The 26,789-nt window shown below is 35.4% G+C and overlaps 1 protein-coding gene across 4 annotated transcripts in view; it reads right to left on the bottom strand.

Moving 5' to 3' along the window:
• Positions 1–26,789, bottom strand: part of IQCM (IQ motif containing M) — a 486,594-nt gene that overhangs the window by 322,269 nt on the left and 137,536 nt on the right. For all 4 annotated transcript variants that reach the window (XM_047717609.1, XM_047717608.1, XM_047717606.1 and 1 more), the window contains 2 exons: positions 18,524–18,614; positions 14,328–14,422 (listed from right to left, as the gene is read on the bottom strand). In XM_047717609.1, coding sequence (XP_047573565.1) covers positions 14,328–14,422; positions 18,524–18,614 — 186 coding nt within the window. The remainder of the gene's footprint in view (positions 1–14,327; positions 14,423–18,523; positions 18,615–26,789) is intronic.

Consider the following 26,789-nt stretch of genomic DNA (forward strand, 5'->3'; position numbering starts at 1 on the left):
TTTCCAACTTATTGTATAATATCATTACCTCACTGCCAAATTCTGACAAGAACATTATAAACAAGGAAAATCCATGTAAATTTAAAAATGCTCAACACAATATCAGCAAATTAAATTCAAGTTAGGTTTGTTCCAAGGTTGAAGAATTGTTTCACATCTAAAAATCGATAAGCATAATTCATTACACTAAGAGAAAAAAGGTGAGAAATCATATAATCATCTTAAGAAATAAAAATAAAATCATCTGATAAAATTCAACATTGACTCATGATAAAACCTCTTAGCTAAGCTACAGAACTTTTAAAAATAATATAGAGAGGTTTTAACAAATACTATACATTATACTTCAGGCTAATATATATAATAATTCCTTCTGAGATAGGAATTGAGAAAAGAAAGCTGCTCACCATTTCTGTGTTACTTGTGCAGGAGGGGGTTAACAAAACCAATAAGGTAAAACAAATAGAAAAGGTCTAAAATAGGAAGAAAAGAACAAAAAACTGCCATCATTCAAGGACAACATGATTGTGTATTTAGAAAATCTAAAGGATCAACAGAAAAACAAGATAAACTACTAGAAGTTATACTAATTTATAATGTCCACAAGATGTAAGGAACATGTAAGAAAGATCACGGTATTTCTATATTGTAGAAAATGGAGAAGGGGCTGAAATAAAATTTAAAATAGGACCAAACACATCAAATGCATAGAAATAAATCTAAAAAAAATGCAGAAAACTACAAAATATTATTGACTTTAAAAAGGCGTACGGGGAGAAGCAAGATCGCAGAGACCAAAATATCATCAGGTGCTAGGAGTTCAGCTAGATAATTATCAAACCATTCTGAACACCTACAAATTCAACAAGAGACAGAAGAGAAGAATAGCAGCAATTCTACAAACAGAAAATTGACCACTTTCCAGAAGGTAGGATGTGCAGGGAAGTGAATCCGAAGCCATGGGAAGATAGACCACAGCAGGAGGGGCCAGCTCCCAGCAAGTGAGAGAGCAGTGGAGCACAAAATCAGAACTTTTAGAAGTCTGTTCCACTGAGGAATGTCACTCCAGATGCTAAGCAGAGGGTGGAGCCCTCGCAGGGACAGTATGGTCTCGGGATCCTCAGGGTCACAGAAAGACCATGGATGCCTGAGTGTGGCAGAGCTCTAGCGGGAAGCCAACTAGAGAGATGGAAATGAGGAGTGTGCTGTCAGCTCAGGGTTACCTGAAACCACAATCCAAGGCATAGTTGGGCCATGGCTTTTCCAGCAGGGACCTCACAGTGGCAGATCTGGAGAGATCCCCCTTCTTCCTCCTCCAGGAGGAGCAGTACAGGCATGTGCTACAGTAATCTGCCGGGTTTGGAGACTCCAAATGGGGCTGTGCATCAGAGATAGAAATGTTAGGTCAATGGCTGGTTGAGCACAGAGTGTGGCCAGAGACCAGGGAGACAGGAGTGGTTGACTGCTTTTCTCTGGGGGCGCATTGAGGAGTGGGGCCCTGGGCTCTTGGCTCCTATGAGAGGCCAGAGATTGGGAGGTCACCATTTTCATTCTTGTCCTTCAAAGCTTTATGGAAAGTGTTCAGGGAACAAAAGCTACTGAGAGCAAACCTGAGCAGATTACTTAGCAGCGTAATTCCACCTCCAACAAAGATATTTGAGATTCACTGCAACAGGCCCCTCCCCCAGAAGATCAGCAAAAACGTTTAGCCAAGATCAAGTTTACCAATCAATGAGAACTGTGGAACTCCAGAACTAGGGGAAAGCAACATATAGAATTCATGGCTTTTTCCCATGATCTCTTAGTCTTTCAAAGTTAATGTTTTTATTTTAATTTTTTCTTATTCTATTTTTTTAATTTTTCCTCCTTCCAACTTTAACTTTTTTATTTATCTTATCAATACCTTTTTAAAAATATTTTTTAAATTTTCATTGTTATAGTCATATTTTATCCCTTCATTGTATTTAACCTTATTTTTTTGTAAACATATTGTGTTTTTTTTTTCTTTAAAATTTTGGGATTAAAATTTTTTCTAATAGATCAAACTATACCCTAAATATAGCACATGACTTTGCTCTAGTCTCCAGCCTGATCACATTCTTTCCTCTTTTTTATTCTCTTTTTCAACCAACTTATCTAATCAATTCCTTCTTTACAATCTTTTTTAATTTTCATCTTTACATTCAAATTCCATCCCTTCATCATGTTTACCCTTGTTTTTGTATATATATACATAAGTTTTACTTTCTTTAAAATTTTGGGAGGTAGTTTTTCTAACAGACCAAAATACACCCAAAATCAAGTGTGTGGCTCTGTTCTATTCATCAGTCTAATATATATATATATATATATCCATATACATACATTCACATATATACACATACACATAATATACATACACATACACATATATATGTGTGTGTGTGTGTATATATATATATATATATTCCCCCCCCTTCTACTCCCCCCACTCTTGGGTCTCTTCTGATTTGGTTAGCGTATATTTTTCTGGGTTTTTACCCTTTTAGTATTTTCTTCTCTCATTTATCTATTCTTATCTGGATAAAATGACAAGGTGGAAAAACTCACCACAATAAAAAAGAACAAGCATCAGTACCAAAAGCTACAGACCTAATCAATACAGACATTTGTAAGATGTCAGAACTAGAGATCAAAATGCCAATTATCAAGGTGCTAGCCAGGCTCAAAAAAGCATAGAGGATATTAGAGAATCCCTTTCTGGAGAAATAAAATCCCTTTCTGGAGAAATAAAAGAACTAAAATGTAATCACGTTGAAATAAAAAAAAGCTACTAATGAGGTGCAATAAAAAATGGAGACTCTTACTGCTAGGATAAATGAGGCAGAAGAGAGAATTAGTGATAAAGAAGACCAAATGATGGAGAATAAAGAAGCTGAGAAAAAGAGAGACAAGCAACTACTGGACCACAAGGGGAGAATTCGAGAGATAAGTGAAACCAGAACGAAACAATATTAGAATAACTGGGATCCCAGAAGAAAAAAAAAGAGAGATGGGGGCAGAAGGTATATTGGAGCAAATTATAGGAGAGAATTTCCCTAATTTGGCAAAGGGAACAAACATCAAAATCAAGGAGGCACAGAGAACCTCCCTCAAAATTAAAAAAAAAAAAAAAATAGTCCACACCCCATCACCTAATAGTAAAACTTACTATAAGTCTCAGTGACAAGGAGAAAATCCTAGAAGCCGCTCAGAACAAGAGGTCTGTAATATACAATGGTAGGAATATTAATTGGGTAGCAGAGCTATCCACAGAGACCTGGCAGGCCAGAAAGGACTGGCATGATATATTCAGAGCACTAAACAAGAAAAATATGCCACCAAGAACACTATATCCAGCTAGGCTGTCATTGAATATAGAAGGAGAGATAAAAAAAACTTCTGGGACAAACAAAAACTAAAAGAATTTGCAAACACCAAACCAGTCCTACAGGAAATATTGAAAGGGGTCCTCTATGCAAAGAGAGAGCCTAAAAGTAACAGACCAGAAAGGAACAGACAATATACAGAACAGTCACCTTGCAGGCAATACAATAGCATTAAATTCATAACTTCCAATAATTACCCTGAATGTAAATGGGCTAAATGTCCCAATCAAAAGACACAGGATATCAAATAAAAAAACAGATAAAAAAACAAGGCCCATGGATATGCTGTCTACAAGAAACTCATGTTAGACCCAAAGACACCTCCAGATTTTAAATGAGGGGTGGAAAACAATTTACCATGCTAACAGACATCAAAAGAAAGCTGGGATGGCATTCCTTACATCAGATAAATAAGATTTTAAGCCAAGACTATAATAAGAGATGAGGAAGGACACTATATCATACTTAAAGGGTCAGTCCAACAACAAAATCTAACAAATATCTATGCCCCTAACATGGGAGAAGCCAATTATATAAATCAATTAATAACAAAATCAAAGAAACATATCAACAATAATACAGTAACAGTAGGGGACTTTAGCTGCCCCCCCTTACTGAAATGGACAGATCATCTAAGCAACAGATCAACAAGGAAATAAAGGCTTTAAAGGACACACTGGACCAGATGGACATCACAGTTATATTTAGAACATTCCATCTCAAAACAACAGAATACACATTCTTCTCTAGTGCACATGGAACATTCCCCAGAATAGATCACATCCTGGGTCACAAACCAGGACTCAACCAGTCAAAAGACTGGGATCATTCCCTGCATATTTTCAGACCACAATGCTCTGAAACTAGAACTCAATCACAGGAGGAAAGTTGGAAAGAACTCAAATACATGGAGACTAATGAATGAATGGGTCAACCAGGAAATTAAAGAAGAATTGAAAAAAAATCATAGAAACAAATGAAAATTAAAACACAACTGCTCAAAATCTTTGGGTCACAGCAAAGGTGGTCCTGAGAGGAAAGTATATAGCAATACAAGCCTTTCTCAAGAAACAAGAAAATTCTCAAGTACACAACCAAACCCTACACCTAAAGGAGCTGAAGAAAGAAAAGCAAAGAAAGCCTATAGCCAGCAGGAGAAGAGAAATAATAAAGATTAAACCATAAATCAGTGAAATCAAATCAACGAAATCAGTAGAACAAATCAACGAAACTAGGAGCTTGTTCTTTGAAAGGATTAATAAGATTGATAAACCCTTGGCCAGACTTAACAAAAAGGAAAGAGAAAGGACCCAAATTAATATAATCCTGAATGAAAGAGGAGAGATCACAACAAACACCAAAGAAATACAAACAATTATAAGAATATATTATGAGCAACTATACACCAGCAGTAGAACAAATCAACAAAACTAGGAGTTTGTTCTTTGAAAGAATTAATAAGATTGATAAACCCCTGGCCAGACTTAACAAAAAGGAAAGAGAAAGGACCCAAATTAATATAATCCTGAATGAAAGAGGTGAGATCACAACCAACACCAAAGAAATACAATTATAAGAACATATCATGAGCAACTATACACCAGCAAATATGACAATCTTGAAGAAATGCATGCATCCCAAAACTGAACTAGAGAGACATAGAAAACCTGAACAGACCCAAAACTAGTAAGGATATTTAAGCAATCATCAAAAATCTCCCAACAAACCAGAGCCCAGGGCCAGATGGCTTTCAAGGGGAATTCTACCAAACATTTAAAGAAGAATTAATACCTATTCACCTGAAATTGTTCCAAAAAATGGAAATGGAAGGAAAACTTCCAAACTCATTTTATGAGGCCAGCATTACCTTGATCCCTAAACCAGAAAAAAAAAAAAACATCAAAAAGAATTACAGACCAATATGCTTGATGAACACAGATGCGAAAATTCTCACCAGAATACTAGCCAATAGGATCCAACAAATTAAAAGGATTATTCACCATGACCAAGTAGGATTCATTCCTGGGCTGCAAGGTTGGTTCAACATCTGCAAATCAATCAATGTGATACAATACATTAACAAAGGAAAGAACAAGAACCATATGATACTTCCAAGAGATGCTGAAAAAGCATTTGACAAAGTACAGCATCCTTTCTTGATCAAAACTCTTCACAGTGTAGGCATGGAGGGTACATACCTCAATATCATCTAAAGCCATCTATGAAAAACCCACATCGGATATCATTCTCAGTGGGGAAAAACTGAGAGCTTTTCCTCTAAGGTCAGGAACACGGCATGGATGTCCACTCTCACCACTGCTATTCAACATAGTAATAGAAGTCCTAGCCTCAGCAATAAGACAACAAAAAGAAATAAAAGGCATCTGAATTGGCAAAGAAGTCAAACTCTCATTCTTTGCAGATGATATGATACTTTATGTGGAAAACCCAGAAGACTCCACTCCAATTCTGCTAGAACTCATTACAGGAATTCAGTAAAATGTCAGGATATAAAATCAATGCACAGAAATGGGTTGCATTTCTATGCACCAACAGTAAGACAGAAGAAAGAGAAAGTAAGGAGTCAATCCCATTTACAATGGCATCCAAAACCATAAGATACCTAGGAATAAACCGAGCCAAAGAGGCAAAGAATCTGCACTCGGAAAACTATAAAGTACTCATGAAAGAAATTGAGGAAGACACAAAGAAATGGAAAAACGTTCCATGCTCATGGATTAGAAGAACAAATATTGTGGAAATGTCTATGCTATCGAAAGCAATCTACAAATATAATGCAATCCCAGTAAAATACCATCAATTTTTTTCAAAGAAAAGGAACATATAGTCCTAAAATTTATATGGAACCAGAAAAGGTCCCAAATAGCCAGAGGAAATATTGAAAAAGAAAACCAAAGTTGGTGGCATCACAATTCCAGATTCCAAGCTCTATTACAAAGCTGTTATCATCAAGACAGTATGGTACTGGCACAAAAACAGACACATAGATCAATGGAAACAGAAGAGAGAGTCCAGAAATAGACCCTCAAGTCTGTGGTCAACTAATCTTCGACAAAGCAGGAAAGAATGTCCAATGGAAAAAAAACAGTCTCTTCAACAAATGGTGTTGGGAAAATTGCACAGGCAAAGAATGAAACTGGACCGTTTCCTTACACCACATATGAAAATAGACTCAAATGGATGAAAGATCTCAATGTGATATAGGAATCCATCAAAATCCTTGAGGAGAACACAGGCAGCAACCTCTTCAACGTCCGTCCCAGGACCTTCTTCCCAGAAACATCACCAAAGGCAAGGGAAGCAAGGGCAAAAATGAACTATTGGAACTTCATCAAGATCAAAAGCTTTTGCACAGCAAAAGAAACAGTCAACAAAACCAAAAGACAACTGACAGAATGGCAGAAGATATTCACAAATGATATATCAGATAAAAGGCTGGTATCCAAAATCTATAAAGAATTTATCAAACTCAACACCAAAAGAACAAATATTCCAATCAAGAAATGGGCAGAAGACATGAACAGACATTTCTGCAAAGAAGACATCCAAATGGCCAACAAATACATGAAAAAGAGCTCAACATTCACTCAGCGTCAGGGAAACACAAATCAAAACCTCAGCGAGATACCGCCTCACACCAGTTAGAATGGCTAAAATTAACCAGTCAGGAAACGGATGTTGTCAAGGATGTGGAGAACAGGGAACCCTCCTACACTGTTGGTGGGAATGCAAGCTGATGCAGGAACTCTTGAAAACAGTATGGAGGTTCCTCAAAAAGTTGAAAATAGGGGCACCTGGGTGGCTCAGTGGGTTAAGCCTCTGCCTTCAGCTCGGGTCATGATCCCAGGGTCCTGGGATTGAGCCCCATATGGGGCTCTCTGCTCCGCGGGGAGCCTGCTTCCTCCTCTCTCTCTGCCTGCCTCTCTGCCTACTTGTGATCTCTCTCTGTCAAATAAATAAATCTTAAAAAAAAAAAAAAAAAGTTGAAAATAGAGCTACCCTATGACCCAGCAGTCACAGTACTGGGTATTTACCCTAAAGATACAAATTTAGTGATCCAAAGAGCACGTGCAGCCCAATGTTTATAGTAGCAATGTCCATAATTGCCAAACTGTGGAAAGAACCTAGATGTCCATCAACAGATGAATGGCTAAAGAAGGTATGGTATATATATATATACAACGGAATACTATGCAACCATCAAAAAAACCAAAATCTTGCCATTTGCAACAACGTGGATAAAACTAGAGGGTATTAAGCTAAGCAAAATAAGTCAACCAGAGAAAGACAATTATCATATGACCTCTCAGATATGAGGAATTTGAGATGCAGGGTTGGGGGTCAGGAGGAGTAGGGAGGGAAAAAATGAAATAAGATGGGATCGGGAGGAAGACAAACCAGAAGAGACTCAATCTCATGAAATAAACTGAGGGTTTCTGGGGACAGCGGGGGTAGGGGAAGGGTGGCTAGGTTAGGGACACTGGGGAGGGTATATGCTACGATGAGTGCTGTGAGATGTGTTAAGCCTGATGATTCACAGACTGTACCCCTGGGGCAAATAATACATTATATATTAAGAAAAAAAAGGCCTATATAAAATGATATATCATCTGTATTTCATTCTGAAAAATTTAAAGTTTCTTTCAATTCTTTATCTACCTGGAGGTAGGTAAATCTAAACAAACATCATCTTTATAAAGTAGTAACAATTATGGCATGGTTTGTGAGATTAAAGTGAAAAAAAAAAGACAAAATTGAAATAATGGATGATGACAGTAAGAAATTCAAAATAGAAAAAAAAAAACCTGCAAGTACTTCAAAGTCACTTTTTTGTCCCAAAGAAGGTAACATTTGTGTTAAATTTTACTATATTCAAATCATTATTATTTATTAAAGTCACCTTAAAGAAAGTTAAAAGACTAGCCACAGTACAACTAATAAAGAATTAGTATCAAAAATTTAATAGAACTCCTCCAAATCTAGCAATCTATGGTGGAAGCAAAGGGATAGGATTTGGGAAGGGCACCTAAGTAGATGTTAATTGCTATCAATATTATAAAAAAATAAAAAATAAAAGAGGGCAATCCATAAACAAGTGATGATAATGCATCGTGACAAAAAGGAATTCTATTAATCTAATTCTGGATTTCTGAGGACTAATAAATGCGTGTGTGTGTGTGTGTATACATATATATGTATGTATACATACATATATATATATATATATATATATACATGATTGATAAGAAAAGGGAGAGAAGTGTTACCAATGTTTTGTTGTTTGTTTTAACTAAGAAAGTTCTAAGCTACCAAGAATAGAATATGAGTCCTAAAAACAAACTACTCTAAATACTATTAAATAATTATGGAATCAGACTTTCTTATATTTTCTGGTTTTAGTATTTTTATGCTTTTCTGCCATTCAGCCAGATTTTTAACCTTATCTTTTAATATTTAACTAGCATTTTTAAGTGTTCTGTACCCAGAAGTCTTTCCCTGCATAGTTGTTCACCATGTTCTCAGAAACACACACACACACAAACACACACAGATCACTTCCTACATGCCAAGAATGATTCTGGATTCAAAAGATTTAGTAGTGAATAATCAGTCAAAACTATCTGCCTTCATGGAGCTGACGTTCTAGCAGGAGTAGGCAGACAAAATCAGGTAAGTAAAAGAAGCAACATGTCAGGAGACCTCAAGTGTTAGAGATCAAAGTAAGGCAGGAGAGGTAAACCAGGCTGGCAGGTGTGGCTCCTGCTATAATAAGTTGGCAGAGAATGGTCTCACTGATAAGAAGGCATTTGGACAAAAACTCAAAAGTGGTCAAGGAGTGATGCTTGTGACATCAAAGGGAAGGAGCTTTCTAGACAAAGAGAACAACACCTACAAAGTTCCTGCATTAGACACATTAGATTTGAAGTGCCTATTTAAAAAATCAAATAGAAATGCTGATTAAGCATTGAATGTGAGCTGGCGGTCAGGAGAACAACCAGGCTGGAGATATGTTTGGAGTCATCACCATATAAATGATACTTAAAGCCAAAGACTGGATGAAATTACCAAGGGAATGAGTATATCTGGGGAAGAAATTCAAAAATTTTCACCCAGGCCTCTATGAGCTCTGACAGCCCTGAGACTCTTAAGTGGGAGCTAAAAATATTGTTGGGAGTTTAAAAGATGATCTGGTTGGATGGTAGCGATCTTCAAAGTCAGGTTTTAGAAATGTTTCAAAGGTATAACTACTGGAGAATATATGGTATGATGGAAGGCAAAATCATTGGATGAAAAGAGCTCAAGGAATGGAGAAGCCAACGAATCAGAGAGCTTATTTACATGGACACCAAAATCACAGTTCTTAAAAAACTAGCACTAGAGAAAGTCACAAGGATCCAGGGGCTAAATTCTTTAAGAAATTAGAGAATGGATACAAATCAATAGACTACTATAAGAGGAAGAGATAACAGATATTATCCTTTGATGACATAGGATTCAAAGCTGGGTATGTTAGAGAAGAGAAAGGGAGAACGGTCTGGAAACAGTGTGAGGAATAAGGAGGTCACTTCTCCATCTCCAGGCCCATATGGGTGAGGCATGGGAGAGGATCTCATCACCACTTGAGAGAGCAGTGGAGGAAGAAAATGTCCTCAGGGCTGGAGACTGATCACAGATTTCTGTAAGACCAGGTGGTGAAGTGAACAATTAGCAGAGGGTAAAGATTTAGGAGTTTTGCTGGCTTAGGAGTTACTGGCTATGAGTTCAGGGAGAAGAGTAAATATGTTTCAAGAGCAAAAAGGGTAAGAGATAAGGTCACCAAAAAAGGCATACAAAGTTAGAAAGAGAGTTCCTTGGTCAATGATTTTGGAGAGAGATTATAGTATCTGAGAAGAAGTCATAGAGGAAAAGGAAATTTTCTAACTTTTCATTCCTCTCATTGAAGGCAATTCCATTCTTTCCTCAAAGATTACATATGATGAAATTAAAACCCAGAGAACTGAAGGGATTCACACCAAGCCACAAAACCGAGTTGGATCTCATGTAGAGCAAGGTGGGCTTTTTGGACACATTTCCGTTCTTCCCAGAACTTTATATTGAAAAATCCTATTAAAGAGTTCCTACCATGGGCCTATTCCCATCATAAAAATGGAGAAACTGCTTTGAAACTACTGGTGAAAGGGGTGCCTGAGGAATAGCAGTTTCAGTGTGACTTATCAAATTTATTGAAATAGCAGAGTAAACAGGCAGATACAAGGTCTAGAACAGGATGCCAACAATGACAATGACAAAAATAGTTGAATCCAGGAAATTCCACAATAAACCTCACTTCTTGAGTTCTGTGCCATGATAGCGTAAGTTAGTGTGGTAAAGAGGTGTGTCTTGTGCTTCCAGTAATACATCCGTTAGGATAGGGTCAAAGCAAGGTCACTGAACACCACGTTCAAGTCTATAATGTTTTATTATTTACATCTAAGGAATTGTAGCTAATAGTGAAAGCTCAATTTTATTAAGCACCAGGATGTATGTTACACACTTTACAAGTATAATCTAAAAACTGTGAGGTTGGTACTGTGATTATTCCTCCATTTAATCAATGAGGAAACTGAGTCCTGGAGTGATTAGGTAACTTGGATGAGATTTTCCAGGTAGAAACTGGCAGAGCCAGAATTCTAACCTCATTAGGGTGACTAGAGTAACTTCAGTGTCTGCACTACTGTGCTTATGCAGGAGACCCCTTATTTGCACTTTCACCTTCTGTGGTTTCAGTTATCTATAGTCAACCAAGATCTGGAAGCAGATAATCCTTCTTCCAGAAGCCTAACGCTATAACATGATGCCTACATCATTTACCTCACTTCCTTGCATCAGAAGGCATTTTATCTTTCACATCATCAGAAGAGAAAGATGAGTAGAGTACAGTAAGATATTTTGGGACAGAGAGACCACAGTCACGTAATTTGTATTACAGTATAGTGTTATAATTGTTCTGTTATCATTAGTTATTAATCTCTTATTGTGCCTAGTGTATAAATGAAACTTTACCATAGGTACATATGTATACGAAAACACATAATATATATATAGGGTTTGGTACTGTCTGCAGTTTTAAGCATCCACTGGGGGTCTTGGAACATCTTAACCTGCAGATAAAGGGGGACTATTATACCACTTTAAAAGTCAAGGCTTCAAGTAGTATATTTATATGTAACATAATTATTATATATCATATATAATAATATAAATAGGTCAAATGAATAGAAATCATGACTTTGTCTTAACCCCCATGTTCTAATTTCCTTTCCTTTTTCCTTTAATAAAAATTATTTATTTATTCTAAAAAAGAATTTGGCAATTTTAAGAGCCCAGTAAATTACCAAACACCCCTGAGAAAACAAGAGCTGCATTCTCTCACAATTTAAGCTATATTCTCTTATTAAGAGAAGGCAGCAGATTTTTAATACGTGTATGAAATGTAGAAAGATGTAAAAGAAATGAATTAGGAAGACTAATTAGTGACTGTTTTAGACATTCAGTGAAGTAGTAGCTTACTAAACAGTGTTAACAATGGTGTGGAGAAAAAGCTTTGTGAGATAAATTTGTAGACATAAGCTGTAAAATGAACTAAAATATTAATATGAATTCTAAAAAGTATTCATGAAGTATTCATTATTTTTCACCCAAAACACAAAGCCAGGACCACACCTAGGTTATTCAAAAAGAAAATCAACATTTTTCATATTTTTCTATGTTTTTCAACTTACATAAAGTAAGTTGCTGGCCACAAGGCTTCAAATATTTCTGTTCTCATTTAAAAAAATGTTGCTATTATAAAAGAGTGGTTTGGCTGAAAACAAAGCAAAATAAAGCAATACTTCATATACAACAAAGCAATGATGAAATTCCCATTCTTACTTGACTAAAAGTACATTCCACTTTAAGTAAAAAAGGAACAGCTACCCTATAGCATTTGGAAATAATATTTTTATTGAAATTTTTTTACTTTCAGCTTGTTCAACCTTCCAACTCCCCATGAAGTTATTTGAGTATTGAAAGACTTATATCATAAAACTAATAATCTGCCCAACAATTTGGTTTTACAGCATATAAGATAAATGCAGAACATTTCACTTATTTTTATGGTATCTCTGCAATCTATGCATAATCTGTGTAAACTAGAATTATTAAAAAAATTGTCTGTTGGCATTCTTTTGCATGTTTATATTCAATGTTATTTTTGTATTTTACTTACCCAAAATCAGTTTTCTTTTAGCAGTTATCTTTTTTTTTTTTTTTTTTTCATACTATGTACAAACAGACACATAGAAATATATTCCATTTGGGTCACTTCTTTTAATTTGTCGTCATCCATTCATTCAGTCAACAAATGCTTGTTAATGCCTAATATGTGCTTTGTCACTGTAGTAAGTACAAGGAGTCTTTAGCTTCTATGAAGCTATGGCTCCATTAGTAAATATTTCAGATATTTCAAGAGAACATTTTTGCATGGACAGAACCTTTAGCAAATCCCAGAACACATCCTTTAGGTGACTGCCCCATTCTGCTGGCCTTCCACACACAATTTCACAATAATCTGCAGCTAATAACTGAGATGCTCTCAACAAATGTTTTAAAAAGATTTTCTGTCTTTTTTTTAGCATTAAACAAACACTGGTCAAGCCCCTGTATGGTAAGCTCCATGTATATGGAAAAAGACTTAAATTTCTACATTCTGCGTAAAGTCATGAAATTTACTGGACCTTTCAATGAGCTAATAAGAGGCAGCTCTGTGAGGGTGCTTCTAAATAAACATGATTTATCTGAGTTCGATGGTATTTGAAAAGAGAGGCTTTTTATCAATGCTTAATATGATTCTGAATAAACTCTAAATGTCACAGAACTTTCACTTATGAGGTCATTAAGGGCTGCAAACCTCAGCTCTTGGGGTTATCAGATTTCAAGATTATTATCTATTAAAACTATTTCATCCATTGGATCCTATGCTTTATGAAGAATTTTTGGGGGCATTTACTTTTTCATATATATATTCAATTCTAGACTCAATTGAGACTCACCATTATTTATACTACCTGGGGCCTCAAAATATCTAATCAACCTTAAAAGAATTTAAGCCATGAATCAATTCAATATTCAAAAATTTTAAACATTTTCATGTGTTCAAGATTCTGACATTATATTCACAATATTAAAAGTTTTGGTGAATATTGCTTGGATTAATGAAAATGTGTTATTTAAGCCTCCATCTGATGCTTGAATTCCTTTTATAATAGCCCAGAGAAACACTGGTAAAATTGTAGTTGGATAAAGGAAATTTTATGCGAGTGCCTTAAGAACTCAAGAAGGAGTTTATTCTGCAAATTTTCAATTTTTTTTTTCCAAATCAAAGTCCCACTCTACAAGAAGAGTTTTCTCTTAATGACAGCCTGAAGCTCAAGAACATGAGTAACAAGTTAAAAAGAGGAAAACTATAAAATAGTTTCTTTGAATCAATAGCCCCTAGGTCTTCAAGTAACTCACCAAATTCCAAAGAGTTTCTCAATCACACTTAAGGGACTTTAAAGAATTATCTATATTTTCATTTGAAGAATTAGGAATGTTTTAAACAATAATAAATCAAATATAGAGAGACTTTTAAAATTATAAGATTTGATCCTTATAATTTCCTAAAACCTTTAATAGTCACACACATTAAAAACATCTAATCTCTCAAGTTCAAATAAAAGAGCTGAAAATTAGTTATTAGTAGTTGTTTCTGAAATCTCTTTATCTTTTGACACAATACTGAAAGGAAATACTAGCTGTTTGACACTGCATTTTAAATGAATGCAAAAATAATGAAAATCACCGTGTTGCTATTAATACTTATGCAATGAAACTCACCATATTCTTTCAGAAGCCCCATGGAAGAGGAGGTCATGGATTCTAAGGGCAAGCCAAGGTTGATGATGTGGGCGGCAAATGGTGAGACCAACAATCTGTTTCCAAAATATAAAGTTAAAGAGCTTTGAGTGATTTATAGTCCCTAAAAGAGCAGTAAGCCCTCTATAACATTATTGAAAATATATATTTATATATCATTATTTTACATGATAAATACATAATATTAAATGAAGACAAATAATACCAAATTTTACTGGCTCTGAGCATGGATAACAAATAGGAACATTTGCTTTCTAAATGAAAACAAAATCAGAAAAATGAACAAGCATCGTATCTATTTCTTCTCTGTTTTGCAAGATTTTAAGTAACATGTTTTCCTAGCGTGACTTGGTGAGCTTCAGTCAAATCAGCTGAATCAAAAACTATGCACCACATAGAAATTTTAGAAAATGTACATAAGAAAAAGGAAGAAAATAAGAATTATCCCTAATTCACCACCTTAATATTTTGGTCATAACTGTAAACCCTTAAATGCTTCCTAGGAGCTAGGTACTATTCTAAGCCCTGTCTATGTCTTACTACCTTTAATCCTCACAACAAGACTCTGGATTTTACTATTAGTACACTCATTTTATAAATGAAGACACTAAGCAAAGGTTAGGTAGTATATAGTTCAAATTATCCCAGCTAGAAAGGGGTGGAGGCAGGATTTGAATATAGGCAGTAGGCCCTCAAGAACTAAACTACTTATTACTATTTTATACTAACTCCATTTGTCATAATTAACATGTGTAATATATTTCATACCTTCTCTATATTTATGTGCACATAAAATATACATGAACTTTTTAGCTTATTTTTTTGCAGTTAATATCATAAATATCTGTATTTGTAAATGTACAAAGATGTACATTGTCATTTTGACCCATCACAAAGCATTCCACTGTATAGATTTAACATATTGACGGTTTATTTACCAGTCTTCTTTTGCTGGATGTCTGGGTTACTTCACTTTTTTGGTATTTATAAACAAGGATGAAAATCTATGAATATTCATGTCTGTGAACCTGTCCAATTCTTTCTTATTATAAATGCCTAGAAATGGAATTGCTAATTCAAATGTTATATAAATGTTATAGAAATATTTAGGATTTTAAAACATTTTGCCCATCAAAAAACTAGAGTCTATGAGGGAAAAGTCTGTGGCTGTTCTGTTTGGAGTTTTACACTGGCAGAGAGTAGACACTCTATAAATAGTAAATAATGACGGATTTATAGGATCCATTAGTCTAGCTGTTACTCATGTTGTCACACCCATGCAGTTGGCTGAAGAACTGAGATATGGCTAGCATGACAAAATCATATTGTCAAGGGAAAATATGAAAGGCTTGAGTATACAGTCAGCTTTGCAAAACTCCATTTCAGATTCTAGAATTTATTTGTATGTCACCAAGAATGGGGCCATGATACACTGATCAATCACAGTTTTCTTTGCTCTCTTCCATCTTGCCCATGGTTAAATATTTAAGTCCCCAAATTAGGACTATTAATTGCATTGTTCAATGATTCCTATTAGTTAAAGATTTTAACAGAAGTAGACCACAGTTCATCCACTTAAGCAAAATATTTTACAAACATTCAGGCATTCAGGTAAAATGGCAGGGTCATTTTAACATAAATGTGAAATGCGATGAGAGATTCTATCAGTATTTTATAATCTCATTTTATTATTAAATTGATTAGAATAGCCTAAATATAAATTGTCATGTATCACATAAGAAACTCCCAATGATCACAAAACTAGGGGAAGAAGTCCAGGCTCATTTGTTTGGATTACAGAATGCATTTACAGAAATGCAGTTGTCATGGCTTCAAATGCACCAAATATTACATACTAAAATAAATAGCTCTAATAAATAGGTGCATAGTAAATTAACTTCCTTGATGGAAAATTAACATTCAGAATGTGCTCACATTTATCATTATTGTCATAAAAAGTATGTTAATGTATGGGAATCTTTGAAGTTAGAATTCAAAGGTACATTAAAGAACTTCACGTCTTTAAACTTAAATCTGGAAATGCAGAACTAGTTGATTTTGTTTTCCCTCCACAAAATCAAACATAGAGAATCCTGCGGAAAAGAAATCATACACTTATTAAGATTGTATTTCTTCATGTATTATCTGAAGAAATTTCTTTCATTGAGCTAATATTTTTTATGGTCTACCTAAAAATATTATATGTCACCTTAGATAATAGAATTTTCCCAAGCATCTTCAGGAGAATTGTAAGTAGTTTATATACAGCTTCCCTTACAGGGATCTATTTGTATTGAACAGAAATCTTCCAAAAGTCTCAACAAAGAGTTGAGCAATTCATGCTAATTAGTGCTAGGGACTGTCTCTGCGTTGTCAACAATCCCCTACTGGATTTCTGACTGATTCTGCTTTCCTTTCTGTTGCTTATATCCTCATTGCTAAGTTTCCTTTATCATTAGTATGTGGTGAACTAGATTGCAATAAAAATTTCACTCTAATGACATCTTATTGGCCTAGCTAACCACAGGTTTTCTAACACCCTGAGTCGCCACGTCCCAGAACACTGATTTGTCTTCCCTTCTGTATTCCCACCCCACTTCCCACACTAATGAAATGAAGCTAACTGCTAAGGTAGGAAACAAGTTACTGCCGTAAGCTAGCTATAAATAAAGACAAAGCAACCCTGGTGGATTGAAGTTCAGGCTTTATGTGCCCCAGGCTGTCACTGGAAGTACATGTACTTGCTCTTAATTTCGAAGGGTGTTGTTCTTCCTCATTAAGGAGGACATGTTTTCATTAAAAATGGGATGTTAGGGTGTCAAGCGACCTTTATCTTCCACCAGTTGCAGAAGAAACAATTCTTCGAGAAATACTCAACTCTCCTGAGGAAGACATACTGAAAGATATTCTACCTGATTGGATTTATTATTGAGGAGTGCGCCACATGTCCTTAAGTCATTATTACTCTTTCTTGAATTTTTGGCCCCATCTCAATACACTGAAAATGGTAGGTTTTCAGATTAGTTCAGTTAACGTTTCCAGCTACTAATGGCTTACTTGAAATTCTAAACTATTTGGTTAAATTGGTCTGTTAACTGTTCTTTTAGCAGTTAACCACTCTGCTAGACAAACCTGGGTCTTGGCTTAAGTAAAGGCCAAAGCTAAATTTTTAAAAACTAGTAAATTCCCAATACAAGTATTTCTTTTCTATGCAATTAATATCTTCCCCTACCAAACCCTCAGTCTTAGAACTATACATATATTCCATTCTCCCAAATTTGAATATCATATTATATTTAAGCCATGGAAGTGGTTACTTGTGAGCATGAATCATTTACTGTTAAGCACAGTTTGCCAGATAAATGTTGGAAAGTCCATGTTACTCTTAAGAGCCAAGGCAATAATTTCTCAATTTTTTATTTACAACTGTGTCAATTACCCCAAATTTCTGACAAGGTTACATTGTGAAGTAATGTAAAACAACCCACTGAAAAATACATTTTAACAGAGCAGTATTTACTTTCTACATGTATAGTGTTTCTACAAAATGTGTTCAAGGGCCTTTAAAGGTTCTATAGCTCTAGGGTTAACAGTTATGTACACAACTATAAAGTTATCTTGAAGATGATGTCATTTAGTGGAATAATTCAGAAAAGTAACTGCCCCATCTCCACACACCTTTGGAAAGCAGAAGCAATGCTCAAAATGCCTGTCCTGAAACCTGCTCTATAGGATCAGCCTCACCTTCTGTTGGAAAAAGACTAACTTTAAATTATTAAATTAAAAAAGAAAAATTATAACTTAAATCTACTCCATAATTGCTGCAGATGAGTTATTAAAATTCTAAACTTATGTACTATTATCATAAAATATGGCATTTTTCTCAAGAAAGCCACAAATTGGATTTGAGCTTATGCACTGTAAAACCCAGATGGTCTGCTTAACTACTCAGACATTACCCCAGTTCAAAAGTTAATTGAACTGAAAACTAAAATTTTGATAATTGATATGCTTTGAGGGACTCAAGCAGAAGGATAAATTAGCCTCATGCATGGGGTGTTAACAGACTTGATAAACCACGACAATTGGTCAGGAAACACTGGCACGGTAGAATAAAACTATACATTTTCTATAGGATATAGCCAATTACACATTACCTGGACTTCCCATGGTGCTGATGCTTTTCTTTCTCCATTTTTTTACCCACTGATTCAATATTTGTCACTATTTTACCCAGTTTAACTTGTTCTGGAATTTAAAAAAAAAAAAGTTTTAATTGTATACTATTTGTTTTCAAGTTCTAAGTGCATTTTTTGAATTAAATTGCAAATCACAGATTTTTTAATAACAAGAGAAACAACATTTTTCAAGCAAATTACTAACACAAAGATACTCTAAAAACACATCTGAGTGTTTTTTCTCACCCCCATGCTCCTCAGATGTTTTGCAATTACTAAAATTTAGCACTGAAGGTATAGAGTAAATGAACTGCATATATCAGAAAGGAGATAGCTCCCTAAGAAATGTCTGCAATAGCACAGCACATACCAATGAATACCAACGGTCTCATTTATATACATCAGCATTATTATCATCATTATCATCATAAGGCTTAGCTTTTATAGGAGAGTCTGCTATTTTAAAATAATTTAGCAATCATTAGTTCATGTAAATAGGAGCACTCATCAACCTGTTGAGTAAGACTGAAGTCCAGAAAAGGCAAACTTCTGCTTAAAAAAAAAAGTAGTTCTTAGAGTCTAAAGAGAAATTTACATAAATATATTTAAGTACCTATTACCTTCTATTTTGCACAGATAATAGGGCTAACAGAGTTTAAAACATCAGAACAAAATATTAAGTTGATATCTATGAAGCACTTTCTCGCTACCAGCTCAGGTATGTTAAAGATATATTCATGACACAGGGAACTTATGAAATGAAACCCTCTGCTTTGGAAATATTTGCAAACTGCTTGGTGTGTTAATGCTAACAAACAGAAGAGCACAGTTGATCACATTATGTCAATTTAGATTTAAAATATATAACACAGAATATAAAAATTTTGGAGAAAAGGAAAACAGAATGTTAAAATGTATGGACTATTTATAATATACCAGGAGGGTTGTTTAGCATTCCCTGCAAATCATCTCACACTACAGCCTCAGAACTAGTTTTGGCATTTTTGTTTGTTTGTTTTTGGTGAAGCATAGTGATTACTTTTTTACATGGGAGGAAAGTAGCCTACCCAAACTCTGGTAAGTTAAAAGGTGCTGAGCCAGAGCTCCAACCTGTATCCCTAGGACCGAAAAGTTCCTCCATCACTATTGCCTAACAGCTTAGGAGGCTCAGGTGCCTAATCAAGGAAAGAGGGTCATTTCTGACTTGCTTATCACTTTGGAGGATGACTAGGGAGCTCTCAAAAGACACACTTTATATAAAGACATGTGGCAGATTGAGAAACATACTAAGATGAAGAAGTAGAGAAGGAACTTATAAGTTTGAATCTTAAAAATATTTGTCATATGCTGTGTGCTAATTGCTATACATGGGTTACCAGATTTTATTCTTGCAAGTACACCATAAATTAGGTTCTGTTATTCTCCCCATTTTACAGATGAGAAGACTGAAGCAGAGAAACAGAGATTAACTTCCCCAAGGTTACATAGCTAGCAAGAGGTATAGTCAATATGCAAACCCAGGCAGGCAGTCTTTGGAGCTGCATTGTTAATCACCGTGATACTCAATATGCATTTTATTTTATTTAATTCAGGAATATCTACTTAGTGAAAACTGTGCTAACTCCTAGAGAGGGGAGATGTAGGATATACCAATTAATAAGACTTAACTGCCATTCTCAATGGACAGGATGACTAACAGCAAAAATCACTGCAGAAAAGCAAAGGAGAAAAAGGGTTAGCAGAAAAGCAAAGGAGAAAAAGGGTTAAGAAGGAAAGGTCATGAGATGTGTGATCCGGAGATCTAAGGAGTGAATTTTACAGTGATGCTAAAGAATGTTTTTGTTACTATAATAATTAATAAAGCAAAAGATATGGCATTTTTGTTGTTTTTTAAAGATTATTACTTTTACTACACACAATATGGGGCTTGAACTCACAACCCTGAGATCAAGTGTTGTATGCTCTACCAACCCAACCACATATGCACCCCTATATGCCTATTTTGAAAAAAATCTGTTAAAAACTCTAGCCATAATCCATTTACATGTTAAACTAAAAGCCCCCTATGGTAACATTTAACTAAATCATGTTAGGACTGCATCCAAAGTAAAAAAAAAAAAAAAAAAAAAGATAGTTGTATCCCTTAAAGAAAAGGGAGATTTCTAGAAAGGCACTTAAAGCATATAAAGAATTCAACACTATTTCTAATTAGTTTACTAAACCTTTGGATGGGGAACCAGACTATTGTGTGACTTTGAGCAAATTATATCATCTCAGAGTTCGTTAACAATTCCCTTTACATAAAATCTAGTCTCTAAACCAATTACACCAAACTCTAGAAATCAGTTCTGGAATCTAAATTATAAATCACCTCTAGTTAGAATAATTGGTAAATAAGAGACAAACAAGAAGACTGGGAAAAGAAAATGCAGGTAAAATAATAAATGTGGGTTTGTTTGTTTTTTACACTTTACATACATTAATTAATTTAATCTTCTCAATAAAATCATAAGGTAGGCACTACCATTATTTTCATTTTAAAGAGGAATCCGAGGTACAGACAGGTCAAGTAATTCATCTAAGCTTACCTGGTTGGTAAGCGACAGAGTTTTGAATCCAGGTAATCTGTCCTCAGAGTCCACACAATTAACTCCTTCACTACATTGTCCTCCCTGGACAAGCTTAAAAAAATTAAGCAAAATCAATATGGGGCTTTTGTAATGAAATCCAACATACAGAGCATAAGGCATTAGAACTGTCAACCAAAGGACTCTGGCCCTTTACACTATTTACCACACTTCGCTCAGCTTTCAGCTGGAATTGACCATTCCTTCAAATGGAATCAATCATTCAATTTCCTTCACTTCTGACTCTTTCACCTGTCTCCTTTGTGGACTCATTTTGCTTTGACTACCTCCACCTACTGCGTATGCACCACAGCTTTTCCCTTGGCTGTCTTCTGACCCTTTACTTGAATGATCTGGTCCAGGCCCACAGTTAAATTTATCATCTAAATGTAGATGCCTCAAATATCTATGTATCTTGCCCAGACCACTCTCAAATGCCAAATCTGAATAACAAACAATCTTTATACACATGTCCCAAAGACATTCCAATTAACATTTCTCTCACAATTAATGACACCATCGTCCATCCATCTACCTGGAAGTTACTTAAACTCATTCCCCCCTCAACCTTCATACAATCATTCATTAAATCCCTTCCTTCTCTTCCCACACACTGCCTCAAAGCAGACCTTTATCATCTGTCCTCTGAACACTAATAGCCTCTTCCCTCGAATTCTTGCCTCCAACCATGATACCCTCCAATCCGTCCTCCTTACTTTCCATAAGTAATTTTTGATTTTCAAATTATGGGACTTTAAATTATCATTGTCCTTTTTAAATTTAATTTCACTGCAATCAGAGAATATGATGTATAATTTCAAATTCTTTGAAGTTTACTGATAGTGTGTAGTCAATTTTCATTATGCTCCATATCTGTCTGAAAATGTATATTCTCTCATCGTTGTTCTATATTGATTTAATAAACTTCTTAATGTAGTTGTTTACATAAAATTTTATACTTACTAATATGTATATGCACACACATATATGTCTGTACATGTATATATGTATATATATATATAATTTTTTTTGCTTTACCATTAGAAAGTAAGCTACAAACAGTATGACTTTTCACCTTTAAATATTTCATCACATAGTTCCTAAGAACAAACACATCTCCTACACATTCACTATACTATATGTATAAATGCGCTCTGAATTTCTAAAATTACTACAAAATGTAATATAGCTAATTAAAATGTTATATTAATTAAATGTTTAAATATTTTCATATATTGAATTAAATAAAATATAGTATTGAAATTAATCTCATCTGTTTCTCTTCACCTTTTTTAATGTGGCCACCAGAAAACTTTAAATTACACCCATGGTTTGCATTGTCTTTCAACAGGACAACACTGACTAGAACATTCCTCCTACCCTTTTTCATCTTTTTTGACATTCTTGAAGGCAATCTGAATTCTTCCCACCATTTATGACTAAATTAAAATTAAATATTTTTGACAGGAATAGTACAGAAGTGGTCGTACTACATCACATCAAAAGGTGTTACTAGGGGCACCTGGTTGGCTCAGATGGCTTAGCATCTGCCTTTGGCTCAGGACATAATCTTCAGGTCCTGGGACTGAGCTCCACATACCTCTCCCAGCTCAGCGGGGAGTCTGCATCTCCCTCTCCCTCTCCCTCTGCCTCTCCCCGTGCTGTGCTCTCTCCCTCTCTATCTCAAATGAATAAATAAAAAGTCTTTGAAATTTTTTAAAAAATTTTTTTCTTTATTTTCAGTGTAATAGTATTCATTGTTTTTGCTCCACACCCAGTGCTCCATGCAATCCGTGCCCTCTCCAATATCCACCACTTGGTTCTCCCAACCTCCCACCCCCGCCCCTTCAAAACCCTCAGATTGGGGGCACCTGGGTGGCTCAGTGGTTAAGCCTCTGCCTTCAGCTCAGGTCATGATCCCAGGGTCCTGGGATCGAGCCCCACATCGGGCTCTCTGTTCAGCAGGGAGCCTGCTTCCTCCTCTCTCTCTGCCTGCTGCTCTGCCTACTTGTGATCTCTGTCTGTCAAATAAATAAATAAAATATTAAAAAAAAAAAAAACCTCAGATTGTTTTTCAGAGTCCAGTCTCTCATGGTTCACCTCCCCTTCCAATTTCCCTCAACTCCCTTCTCCTAACTCCCCTTATCTTCCATGCTATTTGTTATGCTCCACAAATAAGTGAAACCATATGATAATTGACTTTCTCTGCTTGACTTATTTCACTCAGCATAATCTCTTCCAGTCCCATCCATGTTGCTACAAAAGTTGGGTATTCATCCTTTCTGATGGAGGCATAATACTCCATAGTGTATATGGACCACATCTTCCTTATCCATTCGTCTGCTGAAGGGCATCTTGGTTCTTTCCACAGTTTGGCGACCGTGGCCATTGCTGCTATAAACATTGGGGTACAGATGGCCCTTCTTTTCACTACATCTGTATCTTTGGGGTAAATACCCAGTAGTGCAATGGCAGGGTCACAGGGAAGCTCTATTTTTAATTTCTTGAGGAATCTCCACAATGTTCTCCAAAGTGGCTGCACCAACTTGCATTCCCACCAACAGTGTAAGAGGGTTCCCCTTTCTCCACATTCCCTCCAACACATGTTGTTTCCTGTCTTGCTAATTTTGGCCATTTTAACTGGTGTAAGGTGGTATCTCAATATGGTTTTAATTTGAATCTCCCTGATGGCTAGTGATGGTGAACATTTTTTTCATGTGTCTGATAGCCATTTGTATGTCTTCACTGGAGAAGTGTCTGTTCATATCTTCTGCCCATTTTTTTATATGATTGTCTGTTTTGTGTGTGTTGAGTTTGAGGAGTTCTTTATAGATCCTGGATATCAACCTTTTGTCTGTACTGTCATTTGCAAATATCTTCTCCCATTCTGTGGGTTGCCTCTTTGTTTTGTTGACTGTTTCCTTTGCTGTGCAGAAGCTTTTGATTTTGATGAAGTCCCAAAAGTTCATTTTCGCTTTTGTTTCCTTTGCCTTTGGAGACATATCTTGAAAGAAGTTGCTGTGGCTGATATCGAAGAGGTTACTGCCTATGTTCTCCTCTAGGATTCTGATGGATTCCTGTCTCACGTTGAGGTCTTTTATCCATTTTGAGTTTATCTTTGTGTACGGTGTAAGAGAATGGTCGAGTTTCATTCTTCTACATATAGCTGTCCAGTTTTCCCAGCACCATTTATTGAAGAGACGTCTTTTGTCCACTGTATATTTTTTCCTGTTTTGTCGAAGATTATTTGGCCATAGAGTTGATGGTCCATATCTGGGCTCTCTACTCTGTTCCACTGGTCTATGTGTCTGTGTTTATGCCAGTACCATGAGGTGTTACCAAATTTAATCATTTGATTAAGGTGGCCACTGTCAAATATTTCCATTATAAATGCACATTTTCCTCCTTGTAATTACTAAATAATTTCTGGCTGATACTTTGGCTGTTCCCCAACCATCTTTCATAAAAACATGGTTCAGCACCCACTAATAACTCTTGCCTAAGTCAGTTATTACAGCGGTAATTGCAAAATAATGTGTTTTTTTTTAATAATTCTGTGTTTTCTTCTCTATTTATAAACTAGCATTAATCTGTAAAGGAGAGATTTTCTTCTTTGTCTTTCTCCTTCTTTTTGGGACACGTTAATTCTATTTTTATTCAGTGTGTTATAATCTACTCCCATCATTATTCTTTTTGATGCTCATAATGTCAAAATCAGCCAGTCAGTTCCTGTACAATTTGACATATCTCCATTAGTCTTTGAACATTCCTTCCTTTCTGCCACAGTAAGAGTTCTAGGCTCACTTTGTCCTTTCCCTGTCCCAGACCTGGAATCATGCCTCCAAGGAGCAGTAGTCATGATCTCTTCATAATTACTATTCTCCCCCTTCTCTAGTGTTTCTTTTTTTTTTTTTAAAGATTTTTTTTATTTATTCATTTGACAGATAGAGATCACAAGTAGGTAGAGAGACAAGCAGAGAGAGAGGAGGAAGCAGGCTCCCCGCTGAGCAGAGAGCCCGATGCGGGGCTCGATTCCAGGACCCTGGGATCATGACCTGAGCTGAAGGCAGAGGCTTTAACCCACTGAGCCACCCAGGCGCCCCTCTAGTGTTTCTTTATTAGAAAACTCTGATTAGATTTGTATTAAGGTCTCAATATATACTCTAGAGCTCTTAATCTTCATAGTGTCCATCTCTTTGTTCTTCCTTTTGTAAATTTCTTAGGGTACCCTTTCTAGTTTACTAATTCTATATTCAGCTCTACCAAATCTATATTTAAAAACATATTAAACTTATTTAAGTTAGTATATATTTATTTCTAGAAGTTAACTGCTTTATCAAATCTTCTTGAACATTTTTATTGTCTCTAATTCATTCATATTTTTATACTTTTCAAACATATTAAGCCTACTTATTTTTTATTCTATTCTATCAGACAATTTTATTATCTATGGTCTTTTTAAGTCCAATTGCATTTTGAGAGAACTGGAGGACTAAGTTTATCACTCAGAGTGACTATTTCTTCATGCATTTAAAATTTTTTTGAATTGTAAACTCATATTGTGTAGGAATGGGAATTATTTGCAACCTGGGATTAAGATCCATTCCTCAAGAAATGATTTGTTTTTCCTCCAGGCTGCTGAGAGAAACTTCAATTCATAATAATGTTAAACTAATCTCTCACTTAGGGATTTCTGAAATACTGGTAATATGGATTTTGATTCAGTCCCAGGTGAGCTTATTTGTGGTTACAAATCATAAGGGGAAATTTCTTGATTTTTCCCTCCCTCAGAGCCAAGGCTGAAATTGTCCTCTTTCTCTGTCATTTCCTTCTTACAAAGCAAGGCTTTTTATTTTCCTGGTTTAGTCTTTCATTAACAGCATCAGCTTTTGAGGAGTCTCAGATTTGGGGAAGTCTCTGACCTGACTTCCCATCTTGCAAGTGCTATAGTTATTTTCTGTGTGCCTTCCTTGCCCATGCAAGGTTCAATGGTAGCCGTGAGCCACCAGAAACATGCAGAAACTACCAGGAACAGAAGCTGGACTCTGCCCTAAGTTTAGATTTGTTCTTCTGGGGTTTTTTTGTTTTTTGGTGTTTTTTTTTTTTCCATTTTAGATTCTCAAGTGTTGGATTTTAAAAATATGTCTAATGAAGGAATGCCTGATATACTTTCCTCCATTTTGCTAGCCATTCATATTTCAAGACTCAGCTCCTCAGTCTATCTTAACATTGAAACAATTTGCAACACTCATTGTTTACTTGGCCCACCTTCTCATTATTAGTCTGTAAACTTTGTTAATGATGTGAACTGAATTTATCCCCTTGAATCCTTGGCACTTCAATACTGAACACATTCATCAAACATTTGTTATATAAATCAATAAATAAAATATTGAACATCTTATTCAATTACATAAAATTTTAATATTGCTAATTTCGGTTCATCAATGTAAAGGACTAATTTCTTTCAACTTTTTTCTCAGATACGGTAGACACTATGTATGTTCTCCTTCAACTGATCCTCATTTCTCCCCTAAATTTTATAAAGAATCCCTATTTCTTCCTCTTCCACAAAAACGAATAAGCAAGCCCAGAAGCTCTAATTCAGGTGGCTAAAA

This window comes from Lutra lutra, chromosome 2, assembly GCF_902655055.1.
Source record: "Lutra lutra chromosome 2, mLutLut1.2, whole genome shotgun sequence".
Classification (NCBI taxonomy): Eukaryota; Metazoa; Chordata; class Mammalia; order Carnivora; family Mustelidae; genus Lutra; species Lutra lutra.